This window comes from Leptosomus discolor, chromosome 1, assembly GCF_034619465.1.
Source record: "Leptosomus discolor isolate bLepDis1 chromosome 1, bLepDis1.hap2, whole genome shotgun sequence".
NCBI classification, from domain to species: Eukaryota; Metazoa; Chordata; class Aves; order Leptosomiformes; family Leptosomidae; genus Leptosomus; species Leptosomus discolor.
This window is the reverse complement of record NC_141391.1, coordinates 80683769-80697951: the sequence shown is the minus strand read 5'-3', so window position 1 is coordinate 80697951 and position 14183 is coordinate 80683769. Positions and strand designations below refer to the sequence as shown.

The 14183-nt window shown below is 37.7% G+C and overlaps 1 protein-coding gene across 2 annotated transcripts in view; it reads left to right on the top strand.

The window, feature by feature from the left end:
* The window catches only part of ANOS1 (anosmin 1), a 142581-nt gene extending 129640 nt beyond the window's left edge, over window positions 1-12941 (top strand). For both annotated transcript variants that reach the window (XM_086481938.1, XM_086481870.1), the window contains 5 exons: window positions 5398-5492; window positions 7683-7854; window positions 9109-9329; window positions 12016-12157; window positions 12883-12941. In XM_086481938.1, the coding sequence (XP_086338064.1) occupies window positions 5398-5492; window positions 7683-7854; window positions 9109-9329; window positions 12016-12157; window positions 12883-12941 (689 nt within the window). The remainder of the gene's footprint in view (window positions 1-5397; window positions 5493-7682; window positions 7855-9108; window positions 9330-12015; window positions 12158-12882) is intronic.
* Window positions 12942-14183: the final 1242 nt, after the last annotated feature.

Sequence of the window (14183 nt, the reverse complement as noted above, 5' to 3'; positions counted from 1 at the left end):
CCATATTTTATTCTAGTGGGAAAATCTGTCAGACACTGCTTGTTAATTACTTGAAAACCTGTCACAATACAGAAATCAGCTTGATGTTACACTGTTTATTGATGCCAGACATTTTTATTGTAATTAAACCATAATTTGAGCTGCTGTTGTTGAACATGTCTGCCCTGAAATCTTGTTTTCCAGCAAATCCCATTCGATTTTTCTTTCTAATAAGTTTTTGTAATTTGGTTGGCTGCATAATAGTTCTGTCACAGCTGGCATTAATTGGCATTTTTATACCAAATTGTAGAGACTCATCATCCAACAACCACCCATCAGAGAGAATAATATACAACTCTAGAGCTGAAATACTTTTACAGCAGAGACCATTGTCACTGTCACCACTTGACAGGGGTGGGACAGAGGTAAGGAGCCATGAAGTGAAGTGCTTTGCCTAAAGACCTCTGGCAAACCAGCGGCAGAACTATCCCCGGTTCCCAAAACAATTTTCTTGCTGTGGATCACAGGAATAGAAAGAAATACTTACCTCTGAAATCTGTTTACCTGGTCTCCTGGAGTGACAGTAGGTTATTGTCATATTGGTGGCGTTGGGCTGTGTGAACAAATGTCATTGCTGTTCCTGCCCATGCTATGCCACCTTTCTAGCTACAAAGCAGACTTCGGTTCCTCATGATTGTCAAGTTGGCACCCTTCTGCAACAATAAATATAATATAAAGCAGAAAAAAAGTATTTGAGGCAAAGGAGCCGACTGCAGTAACATGGTAGAAGAAAAGAAACCACATGAAGTGAAATTATTCCTGTGGCTGACAGTAATGGAAACGTACAGTGGAACAGAAGTGTGGAAAATGTTGGCAAAGATGAGGAAAAGAGATCGCTTTTTTATTTAGTTTATTTTCAATAAACTGTAGAACCATTTAAACCAGAAATTCCAGCTAGGAGAAGTTGCAGAGTTACCTGGCATTGTGTTGGGTGATTCTTCTGAATGGGTTTCAGAGCTTCAAATTCTGTGGGGGGGATTATGAGATTTAGCAAGTGTAGAATGTAGGCCTTAGGGTATTCCTGTTAACCATTGTGCAGCCGTGGCTTAAGATATGTTGCAGTATTTTAAGCAAAACTTTTCAATCTGATTGTGCATGTGAACCTGAACTTTTCAAACTGGCAAACGTGGATTTTGAGCTGCATTTACAGCTTGAAGCTACAGAATAAATGTGTATTTCCCGACCCCCCGCCCCAAAAAATCTGAAATCCATATAATTTTTTTTTTTTATTAAAATGGTACTAAAGTGTTTAAATTGGGGAGGGGAAGAAAGAAGATAAATCTGGCAAAGAACATCTTCCTAAGCACAATTGCCAGAGATACAGCTTTGTGGACACACTCATGTGGAATTAAAGGCAGTTTGGGGTGAAACATAAGAAGGAGGCAATCAAAACAGGTATCTTTGGAGCATCCCCTGATCAATGAATTTCTAGTTAGAGGTTTAAGACTTCTGTCTCACAAAGTTAGCTTCATACTCTTGTTCAGCAAAAGAGCTAAGCATGTGGTGTATGTATAGGAACGTTTTCTTAAGTCTAGGAACTCATTTTATACTTCAGAATATTTACTTTAAAAATCACAACCAAAATAATTAACTTTAGCTGTTAGTGTATTTGAAAAGATTACTTATGTGCAACTGTCTGAAAGATCTAAAAATCTTTAGCTTGGGCAGCTGGAGGTCATTTCCGTGTCAGTAACTTTAAGAGATTTTTAAAGTAATTTTCCTGGTTTGCTTTTTAAAATTATTTATTCTTTTTATTTAAAGAAACTTGAAAATAAAAGTAGTTGTTTGAATAAGCTGTCTGATTTAACAGTCCTTTAAAGAGTTCTTCCTTAAGTGACTATTCTGTTGACTAATTTCACAAGCTTAGAGCTGCTCAAACGAGTGCTAGCACTTAGTATGTCCTCCAAGTTCAGTGTTTCTATACAAATATTTTGAGTTCTGGGAAACATGTGTGCTTGCTGTTTGTGCAAGCATCAGTCTTTTAAGTGTCAAATGGTATACTAACCATGAAAACAGTGACCTTATAAAGCTTTATAAAGACTCCTAATTGGAAGTACAGAATCAAGAAAACACCAAACTATTAAGAAGGAGATTGATTATAATCACAAAAGTCTTTATACTGTGGCATCTGAAATATAGAACCAGACTGAAGGAGTCTGGCAGTTTCTTTCAGTGTTATGTACCTATTCTAGAAGGGATAGCAGAGCTTTCTGATAAAACTGGTCAAAATCAGATACTGGATATTCCATTAATATTACCTACTCAAATGACTTTTCAGAAAAAGATGTGGCTGTGGGTTACAATGTTTGACCTTAGCTGCGCTTAATTCAGAACCGTTAGCTTTGGTGGTGGCTGACATTCAGCTAGACTGCAGCTTGAATGGTTTGTCCAGTACCTACCACTGAGTTTGTAATAGACAGTTGAAAACAAAAGTCTAAATAAAATTTTAGTAGTGATCTCACAAGGAGAGCGTATATTGCTGAAAGGGAGTCTGGGAGAGGCTTTTCTTTTGCATGTGCTGTAAACAAAAAATCGGAGGTATAATGTTGCATAAAAGCAAAACTCTAGAGCTGTTTGCTTGATGAGCAACTTTGTAAAACACATGCATAGTTTCATCATTTTTTTTGGAAGTCTCTCATGTGCCTTTTTAGATCATTCCGTACATCTTGTCTCCTTTTGCTTTTAAAAAATTAAAAGATCATTTCTAAACCAGTCTTGTTATGTAATACGCATACTTCACACGTGCACATACACTTTGAGTTTTTCATGCTTCTAGCTTTATTTAATCACCAAATGTCCCAACTTTCCTTGATTCTCTAATATATTTCAGTTTTACAAACCAAATTACACAGTCTTTAGTCTCTGACAAGTTAGATTTTTTAAAAAGAGAACACTGTTTTTGTTGTTGGCAATTGTTTTTACATTCTTTTTTTTAACAAAAAGTGATTAACATGCTTATGTTCAAATCTGTTAGATAATAACAGTTACAAAGGTGAAGATCAGAATTAAGAAGTTTTGGTCTTGAAAATAAGAGTTTGGGGGAGTCAAGAAGGAAAGTTCTAATGAAATCTTTTGGATAAACTTAGCTGGTGCTGTCATGATGCGTTCCAGTTTGTAACAGTTGATGTATACTTGTATATATGTATGCAAAACCCTTTTTGATATAACTTTTAATTACATACTCACTGAAAAGAAAGAAAACCCTGTCTTTTCAATTCAAAAGATGTGAGCACTATCAAATATAAGATTCATTTGTTCATTTTGTATAAGTAAAAAAAATATGAATTTACGTTTATTAGAAAACTTCATCCTACATTTACATTCCAAGTTGATAGGAACTGAAATAACATTTTTTTTTAACCTCTTTCTGATTTTCTAGCTCAAATAGAGAGGTTGTCAGAAACCATGGCTGTTTGTGAATGGGTTACTAAGGGTTTGCTAATGCAGGAGAGAAGTAGGAAGGAGGAAAAGAACTGCCTGAGAACAGAAGCTCACATAAGGAATGGAGGTGGAACTGCACTAAAATCCAAACAGATTTCTGCTGTGCCAGGAGGTGGAAATACCAAATATCTTGGGTTACAGCCTGTTTAATTACATTCCTGAATAGAGGCTCTACACTGATATATCTGGATGCTGAGCTGTTGTAAGGTCTTGATGCTGTGGGATTTATCATTCCCCAGGTGTCCATGTGGTGATATTCAGTGACCTACCTGAGGCATGTGTCTTATGCAGTTCTTGATGGCTGGATAATGGCAAGGCTTAGTTGGCTTGGGTAATCTCTACCCAAGAGAGAGTGATTTATTCATGGATTGCAAGCAAAAGCTACTATAAGCGAAAATAGCCATTTTGTAGCGTTACAAAGAGCAGTCCACCTTACATGGAGATAGTTTAAAATAATAAGTTGTGATTATCAGATAATATATAGTCAATAACAGACTCGCTGTAGTTAATTGGCACAGAGTGTACATCATTAATATAGCATGATTAATATAGCAGCACAAAGTTTTCAGGTCACAAGAAGCTAGGTGTTTTGTTTGTTTGTCCCAGGAGAGGGACAGAAGCAGGTGATAGGCAGTAACTGAGTGAACTGGAAGAGGTGAAAGCAGATGAAACCCACTTATAAATGCACTGTGAGTTTGAGTCTTCATCCAATAGGCACATCGAGTGAGAAAGAAAGCCCAGCAACTAAGCAGCAAGTGAAAGCACATCCATTTCTTTCTTTATTTTTAAATGAGAGGGAACAATCACAAGGCAGTAAGTTATTTCTTTATGGATTTCTTTTTGGAAAAAAATACTATGTTTCCAAATAAATCACACAAACGGTTAGCATACATGTTGTTATGAAGATAGCTGCTGCAAAAATCTATTTCAAGGAGCTTCTAATCAGTCTTTTTACCAGAATACTATTTGAGCTGGTTTCAGACACTACTTATTTTCTCTGTAGTTTGCAATCCTTCCCTTCTGCATCCAAACTGCTCATAGCAGTCTAATGCCAGATTAGCCCTTAAGGCATCAAAGATATTTGTTTTCCTCCTGAAATGCACAAGCAGGCATTATGTTATACCAAGCTAATTAGTAATAACAAACATAATTTTGCATCCCTGTATAAAGACAGAGGAGAACTAAATCCAGAAACATGACAGGATGTATTTCACTACCTGATGAGTTTTTCTTTTGTCTAATTTTTTGTTGCCCTTTGTTTTGCTTCCTTATGCAGTCAGTATTAGACAAGAAGTTAGAAGAGCTGGAAATTGGTCGAATACTTCTACAATTGATACTGCAGCAATTTTTGTCATTGATTTAAATGGGAGCAAACTCAAGCCTTTGGTATTACTCCTAAGAGTCAAGACTAGAATTTTATTTGGACAGATACTGAACAGGTCTTATGATATATTCTGAAAGGAGAAAGCTCAGGGATTTACAAACATTTTCACTATCTTCAGGCACAGATTTCTCAAGCAGTGCCAGGCAGCAGTATTGCAATGCTCTGACAATATAAACAGTCTCAGGCAGTTGACGGAAAGTAATTTCCATCAGTTGCAGAATGTTTAGAAGTAGCAGCACTGAGATTTTTTTTTAATGCTCTATTTAAATGCTTGATTTCTTAAAAAATGTAAGCAGTATATGCTTACATATCTGAAAATGCCAGTTCACTATTTTTGAATAAGCTGATACAAGGTTTAAATCACATAAGTGTATATTTTCACCATTCTATCAAAGGATCCTTAGGAACAAGTGAGGAACTACCAGCTCTACAATACTTAAAACTCCTATTTTTATCCAGAGAAGCCAGAAGAGTTGCAATGGTGAAAGCATATCTATAATATGTGTCTTTTCCTCTCTTTTTATATCATTTAGATATCAGCATGAATCAGTTCCAAGTCCACTGGTTATTGGAGTCCTGTGCACACAATGACACCAAAGGCCTTGGGAAAGTAACTGAGCTGACTTATGTAAGTCTCCATTCAGCCTTCTGCTTGACTCTGAATAGCTTCTAAGCAGCAAGAAAAAGGATGGTTCTGTAATAACACAGTATGCTTTGTACCATGTTTCATACATAAGTAAGAATGTTTCTTTTTTATGTTCCTCTGGCAAAAGATAAAAATGATGCATCTGGACTGTTTTGAATTTTGGTTTGTGGTTTTGTTTTTTTTTTTTAAATCCACACTAGGCTAAAATACTGTTTTTTCGTCAGTGTTATTCAGAAAACAAGAGCAGGCAAACAAACGTCTTAACTAAGTGCTTATATGTTCCTATGGCATATAGAACATGGAGCTTTACCTACAATTAGTACTGTAGGACTCTAGCACAGTACAAATACTGACCAGTAAAAAAAAAAAAAAAAAGGTTTTCTTTTAGATATGCAAGTGGGTTTCACAACCCTGAGGAGAATAACAGAATAAGAAAAAAGGACTGTAGGTGAAAAATGATTGTCTGGAAGTCAGACAGATATCAGATAAGGAGAAAAGCTCTATGTAAGTACATGTCAGCCCAAATATATATTGCAGTGGCAGTTCTTCGTACTCGATTTGTTGGCAATCTAGTGTTATCCGTCTCTGTAACACATTATTTGAACAACACAGTAATGTGATTGGTGCATCAGAATTGATTTAGTGGGTTATGGAGAATGGAAGAAATCACAAGTCACCTTTCCTTCTTAACCTGACCTATATTACTGGATCAATTCAGTGGAGTTAATGGCATGTAAAAGTAGAGTAAATCAAAAGACATCACTTCTCATACAGAAGGATGTTAGCTTGTGAGATTTACTGCTACATGGGGTCAGCAAAGCAAATATTAGAGGTGGATTGAAAAAATGATTGTGACATAATGTTATGATCAGTCCCAATATTTCAAGTTATGCACATTGAAGACAGGTGAAGGGTAACATTTATGAAGTTTATTTCCACTAGAGGTCAGGAAAGACTCTTTGTACATCTGCCCAAATGCATTGTGGGATTGGTTCATTTATGTCTTCTCAATCATATTACGGTAATTGGTGCAGTCTGCTTTGGGAAACTCTGTGTTTCTTTTGAGGAATAAAATAATTACAAGCAAACAGAAGAAGGTGGATGCTACAAAAGATTTGGTACTGGATATGATAGATCAAGGTGGATGAAGGCCTTAAATTTCCAGTGTTGAGCATTTAGGCCCTGTCACAATAAATAAAAAGCAGTCCTGTCACAATTTCAAGGAGGCATCTAGCCTGTTAGAGCACTCTCCTGGCAGGTGGAAGGTGGGGAGTCAAGTCTGTTCTCAGTCCAATCTCTATGTCCCGTCAAAAATGACCTTCCAAGAAAAGGTTAGACTAATCCAATTTGGGATTAGAAAAAAGGGGAAGTTGTGCAGAAGACCATTGGAAATTAGTGTTTCTGAAGGGAAATAAAGATCTAAAAGGCAGTGAAAGACTTTTGACCTTAGCCAGTAAGGCACTGTTGGACATCTTCACAGAAAAAAAAAAATCCAAACATTTTTCTCTCATAAATGATTTGTGCTAAAGCTTTCAGGCTGTGATTTTCAAAGTACCTTAGACAGCCATAAGAATTTAGCAGGACGCTTACACTTTGTGTAAAGTTTGCTTCTCCAGTCATTGTCTTTAAACAGACACTTGTGCTTTGTAGTTCAGCTGCGGAGCTTTTCTCCCTGATAAGAAGGTAGAAGTAGTTAATGTACTAAAGCAGAAAAAAATGGATCCCTAATGCCATGCTGGACTTTGAATGCACTTTTAAAAAGTTAAATGTGGATGAAGCCTGTCATTTACAGCAGCTTAACTCAGCTTTCTTACATTTATTTAATTCGATTAGCATTTACATCCTCACATTGCTACTCCCACTGCCATCATGTCAGAGAGACTGTTCTAAATGTTAGAAGCCAGTTGCTTTGATGCAGCGTGGCGAAGCAACTGTGCAGAATTGAAGGACATATCCAAATACCATGCTAATATATTTTACTACTGAAAATAATCATAACATAGGCAATGTTTGCTTTGTTCTCTGAGTAAAAGCCATGTTGGCATCTGTTAAGCACATCAGGAAAATATTTTATTGGAGAAAACTTTTCATCTTCTGCCAACCTTATTTTTCAGTTTCTTTTTTCTAGAGATCTATTTGCAGCATGTGATCTTTCTGTTTTTCTTGTTGTAGGAAAACTACATGATTCTGAAGGACTTGTCATTTTCATGCAAATATAAAGTAACTGTTTTGCCTGCAAAATCTAAAGGTCGTTTTAAGGCTGAGAGTATTTTCTTTGTTACCCCACCTTGCTCTGCATTTAAAGAAAAAAACAACAAGCACATTAATTGTCCCGCTGAAGGAGGTAAGGCATGATCTGGAGCCAAATAGTTTCAAATGCATTTATAATCACCAAAAAAAAAAAAAAAAAAAAAAAGTCTTTAAAAGCAATTTTAAAATGGGAAATAAAAGATTCAGAACAAATAATAATATGACTAATGCTTATGTGAAAAATCAACTAAAATATAGAGCAGTATAGATTTTGGCTAGTATATTACCATTTTGTCAGTTAAGTGATAATTTTAGTGGCCTGTTGCTAAACACATGGTCACATTTGTTATTACACAGTTTTTTTATTTTTGTAAGGAGGAAGTTTCCCAGTTATATTTATTATAATGATGGCTGATAACTATAAACATAATTATGCTGGTATGACCCATCTTTTGAATGTTTCGCTACTGATGCAAACTGCTTTTTCAGTTTGGTTTTATTTAGGTTAATTCTGCTTTCAAATAACGAAGGCACTTGTACCTTTTATAGCCCTGCCACAGTAGGTACAGTTAGAGGGTTACGGAAAGTCACAGAATTATGGAGATGTGGTTGGAAAGGACCTCAGGGGTCAGCTAGTCCTGCTGCCTGCTTGAAGCAGGACTGTTGCCAGCACTAGGTCAGATCAGCCATGGCTTTGCACAGCCAAGTCTGGAAACCTTTCTCTTCAATTAGAGGGTGGCCCTCTCACTTTGAGTCCCTGCTGTCCCCAAGGGTACTCCCGTGTTCCATGGGTCACCTCAGAGCCCTGCTGGCTACCATTGCCATTTCCTCACCACCCCTCCTGACAGTTTCCAGTATTACAGCCTTCCTGGGCAACTGCAACTCAGGCATAAGTTTCCCTTAATCAGAGTGCCCCAGTTAACCTGTACTACGATTCTAGAGCACGAATTTTACTTTTTGCCTGCATCATGGAGTTCTGTGCTATCTTGTGGGTTTTCTTGTGGTCCCAAAACTGAAAATCAGAGCTCAGGTATTCTGTAATACAGAAGAGCAGGATGGTGACTGCCTGTGAATGAGGCATTTACAGCTTTACATGCCATAAGCTTTCTTTTCTATCACCTGCAGCTGACAACATTTGATCTGAAGTTTGAATTTGGCCCAACATGCCAATAGAATATATCAAAATAGGCTTTGGTTAACACTGAAAATGCGATGCCAGAAAGCAGTCAGGATCCTGGGTAACACCAGAAAGAGAGCTCTGTCTGACCTTGATTTGTGGAATTTAATGCACATTAGTGAACATTATCTCACGAAGTTTAGCTTATCTTTTTGCTTTCCAAATTTGTAGTGCCAGTTCTACCCAAAGTGTTGGCCAAACCCGAGAACCTATCTGCGTCTTTCATTGTTCAGGAAGGTAACATCACTGGTCATTTTTCCTGGAAGATATCTAAGGCAGACCTTCACCAGCCCATGACAGGGTTTCAAGTCACTTGGGCAGAAGTAACCACAGAAAGCCGGCAGAACAGCTTACCCAACAGCATCATTTCACAGTCGCAGATACTGCCAGCGGTACGTTGTTTGTTACTTTGTTTTGGTAGCGGCTTCATAAGTGTGTGCGTACATGGCCTGTTTTTAATGTTCAGTGGTGATGAAGATGCCACACAGCATTCTCAGCTCTGCAGGCAAGTTGGAGCAGGAAGTGCTTAATTTTTCCTTCTTGCTGGAGATACAAGGCACAGCTACTCTTCTTGATGACACATCAAACATTTTAATGTGCACAATTGTCAAATTATCAACCATTGTCTGAGAAATGCCTAAAGGGAGGAAAAAATCATCTGCGTGGCAAGATAGTTTTCATTTTCTTTTGATGATCAGAGTGTTCAACTTGGTGGTTACTATAGTTTTACTAATTATTTGGTGTCCAAGTCAATGGATTTAAGAGAATTTTCTATTCCTTTGAGTCACTCATTGCTCTAAGAAAAATAAAAATCACTTCCCTCTCTGCCAATACACACCATTGGCCGATGGACAAATAATTTAAAGGGCATCTAGATTTCACTGTTTATTGAAAGTGTGGGAATTAACAATGTTAATTCTTCCTCCTATTTACTTTAAGATGGCCTTTGCTATTTCAGTTCCTCCTCTGGCAGAGGCAGGTGAAGAGCACTTCGTTCAGACTCTGCTGTCAGGTCCACCAGAGTGAACAAAGGGCCTTAAGCCGCAGGCCTTGTTCCAAAGTCTGCTGTCAAAGTTGGGAGTCTTTCCATTCCTTTCAGGGAAGTGGATCAAGGTGGTTGTGTCTAGAGCCGAACTGGCTGAAAATCTTTTCACAACATCTGTTTCGTCAAAGAATATGTAAAAATGTTTTGTTGGACACATCTTACATCCAACGTATTTTCCACAAACCTAAGGCAAGGTTCTCACCATTCTGTCTTAATTCCTAGCAGTCTGCCCTAGGGCTAGGGCACCCGTGTTTCAAAGTGTGCTGTTTTGGGGAGAGCAACAGAGTTGACTGTGGATGCTCTAAAGTTATGGGGCAAGCTACCATGCAGTGTGCGGAGCTGTTTTGTTACAGCTTAGTACAGACTCGGTGTGATTCACTCAAAGCTCAACCTACAGTCCAAAGTGGGAGCACAGTCCAGATACAGCCTTGGTCTCCTCAGCAAGGGTTTCCTTGAAGTGGTTGTTCTGTGGCTGTAAACAACCACTTTAGCACAATAATAAGCAAAGTTACGGACCATGAAATGTTGATTTTCACTTTGGTTTTCATCTCTTTTTTTAGGAGCATGTATTATATTCAGAATTTCTATTAATTTTTTTAAGCTTTTGGTCCAGTTAGGTCTGAAATATATGAAGTTTTATTTAAAATACTCCTTTGCATTGTGATATGCTTTATTTTTTTATCTTTGTTTTCCTCTGGTTTCAGGTGGAACCTGAAGATTCCTTTTATTTAGTTATCTATCATTATGTGTATCTATCTATTTATGGCAACGGGTTAACTTGCAGAAAACTCTGATTTGAGTTGAAACAGTATCTCCTACCTCTCAGAAACCACCAGAATGTAGGGTATTTTATAGTGAGGATCATTCATTCATTCTTGTTGGTAGCCTCTGACTGATAAAAATTTAATTTTTATACAATCAGGGCTGAAATGCACAGGTCCCAGCTGCCAGAGGAGCACCTGGATGAGCGGAGTGTATGAGTGTGATATATGCACTCCTCTCTCTCTCCTACATGTTCAGCATTTTATAAGAGGTGGGACAGCTTCAGCAAGGTCTGTTAAGAGCAGCCCCATCTCAGAATACACAGTAATTTGGCAGTAAAACTACTCATTTCCTTCCACCTCTCTTCTTTCCCCTTTACTGTCTGCTCTGGCAGTAACAGCAGTTCATCGATTATCCCCACAGCCTGTTTAGGTCTCCCTGCATGGTGCTGGATATAGTGCTGGCCAGAACTTGCCCTGCAAATTCCTTGCCAGCCCAGCCCGGCTGGTCGCAGGAGCATGCCGTGCCTGCACTGTCCAGTGTCACTCTGTCCCTTTCCTGGCACTGGGCCTTTTCAGCTTGGAATAAGATGAATCAGGACTGTTTATTCCTTGATACCCTTTAGTCTTTAGCCAGAAGTATTCGCATTTGGAAGAATTTATAAACTTATTCTGAAATAATTTTGCACAGGTGTAAGTGACCATGAAAGGTATGGAGCAGTGAGAAGTGAGTCCATCATGCCAGAAATGGGACTGAGAACAAAGGCAAATTCTTATGGTGTAATTGGGACAAATCAGGTGAAATCAGTGTAGCCACACATACTTTTGCTAGGTGCAGCAGGGGTCTCAGGCCTGCCAGTAATTAGTTTACCAATTAGTAGAATTCACAGGCAGATCTAGAATAATTGTATAATGAATATGTTTGTTAAAAGAGTTGTTAGGAAGTGATTTTTTTTGTTTCTTTGTTTGTTTTTATTGACGAGCACATCATCAATTTTCTAGAACACTGAGGAACAGTATGGACCTCTTACACATGAAACCGTAACATTATGGTAAAAAAAGTCTACTCAGAGGGAATGACAAGCAAAAAATTCAGAAAAACGCTCTCAACAAAGGGATGCATACCTTAAATCCTTTTAACAGAATTCTAAGAAAATAATTTGTGCATGCTGAGAGTGACAGAACCTGTTTAAACCCATGATTTGTGTGAGTAGAGCAAACATGTTTGATTTCTAGATAATCTGAGAATTAATGCAATTTATCTGGTTTTAGGATCATTATGTACTCACCGTGCCCAACCTGAGGCCATCGATGCTGTACCGCTTGGAAGTTCAAGTGCTGACAACTGGTGGGGAAGGGCCAGCTACGATAAAATTGTTCCGAACACCCGACCTTCCTCCATTTTCACCCCTCAGTAAGCACTACACCATTCTGATGTGTGGTTACGTGTTACAAAACTTCGGTCCTCCACATGTAAAGTGTTTGCTTGAGCCTTAGAGTCTTTATTATATAGAGACTTATTATTATATATATTGTAAGAGAATGCTTATCTGGTAGCATTCCATGAACTTAACATGTGTGAAAATATTTGGCTTCCCCCTCCCCAACTGTCCATCAGCAATGATGGAAGCAAATGCAGTCTTTCTTTCACTCAGTTCTTGTGGTCTGACATTTGCCATTCATTGCACCACAGAACTTTGGCTTATGCCTATAGCACTTGGGATTCAAAGTTGGTCTCTCCTTAATGTACTACCTAGGCGTGGGATTCTTTAGCTTTCAAGATTTGATTTTTCTGGGGACATTCAGTCCAGCATGGATAGATCCTGATCGTATTTCCAAAGCAGTGCAAATCTTTTAATGGACATTTCCAACATTTTATATGTTTCTGAAGAAAGTACAGCTCTGTGTTGCGAAGCCCAGTAGAAAATATAATGAATTAGTCCGAGATTCATCTGCTTGAATCTTTTTGCCCTTTCACAGTCCCACTGAAGTTGTCTGGACTGAACACGCGCATAGTTGTCAGCACAGGCAGTTCACTTATAAACTGAAAGCCTTAAAATAAGCCTTTTTAGTATGGATAAACGTTGGTATTACATATTCAGGGCTTGATATGTGCGTTTTTCCTGTTCTTTTGTTTAGGACCTCATCTGAAGCAACACCATCCACACCACTACAAGCCACCCCCAGAGAAATATTAGACTGTTTCAGATGATTATACAAATAACTGAGAGAAAAACTGAGCTCCCAAACGAGGGCTGGGAAAAGGCACATCTGTAGGAGCAATGAACCCAATTTTCCAGTGGAAGTTACCCCCCTGTACTATCTATGTCTACTTCCCTGTAGTTTAGCCATGAAGAATTATATTTGCACCAAGACCAGGATGAAACATACAGCAAGTATCATTTCAGTACCATTATTATTCAACCAACTGAAGATCGCATCCAACTCAACACCTGTGAGAAAATCGAAAGTGTGTTCATTATAATGGTTTTGTATTTCTGTGTTTAAAGTAGATTGAAACAGTGCAGCGTATACAGCTTTTTCTCTTAGTGACTTCAATGTTAATATTTGCAAGATTGTCCTGTGATGTATGCATAGTTTTGAACACTGGAGGCCATCTTCTCATCAGCGTGTTTATATGATCTATTTTACTCAAAGCTCTGCCTGTCACCAGTTTAAGCCCTAGTGTATTTTGCTATTAAAGAAGGTCTCCGTATGTCTGAAATAAGGACATAAGTAAAATAAATACCAGTAGCTGAAACCTCAAAATAGTCAGTATTTAATAATTGCAGTATCACCACAGAGGAGGGAGATGATACATTTGTATCACCCATCTGTTCCGAAGTGGTGACATTTTAGCATGTAGATCTTCTATTAATGTAGTTAATAGCTAAAAAATATCAGGATAGTTGTACCATTGTAAAGAAACAAATGGCAATTAATAGAATTGTTGAAAATTAATGACAATTAATACATTTAATTGATAAGTCCTGAAAGAATTAATTTTAAAATCCCACTTACAATTTCTTTGTGTGTAATATTTCAAGGTATAATGATATATTGAAAAGAAACACCAATTTTCCAGTTAAAAATCTGAATAGATAACATTTTAGAAACTGAAATTCTGAGGTGGATTTATTATTCAAGTAGCCATAGAGCTACTTTTTGGCTCTGAATTTTGATACACATATTTCTTTTCCCCATGGATCTTCTGAAGAGAAGGATGGATGTATTGACTCTATTCTGCTGCTCTGCTTACAGAAAGCATTTTCTGACAATATTCTGGCATCTGGAAAACATTGGCGTACAGTTTATTTGAATGCATTTTTCAAATTTAGACAGAAGGGTGCCCTTTTTAACCATAAGGGAATTCGTATTGCCTTATTGTGCAATATAAACTGTCTAGAATAATTTACCACACAGAGAGACATACCTCGGTA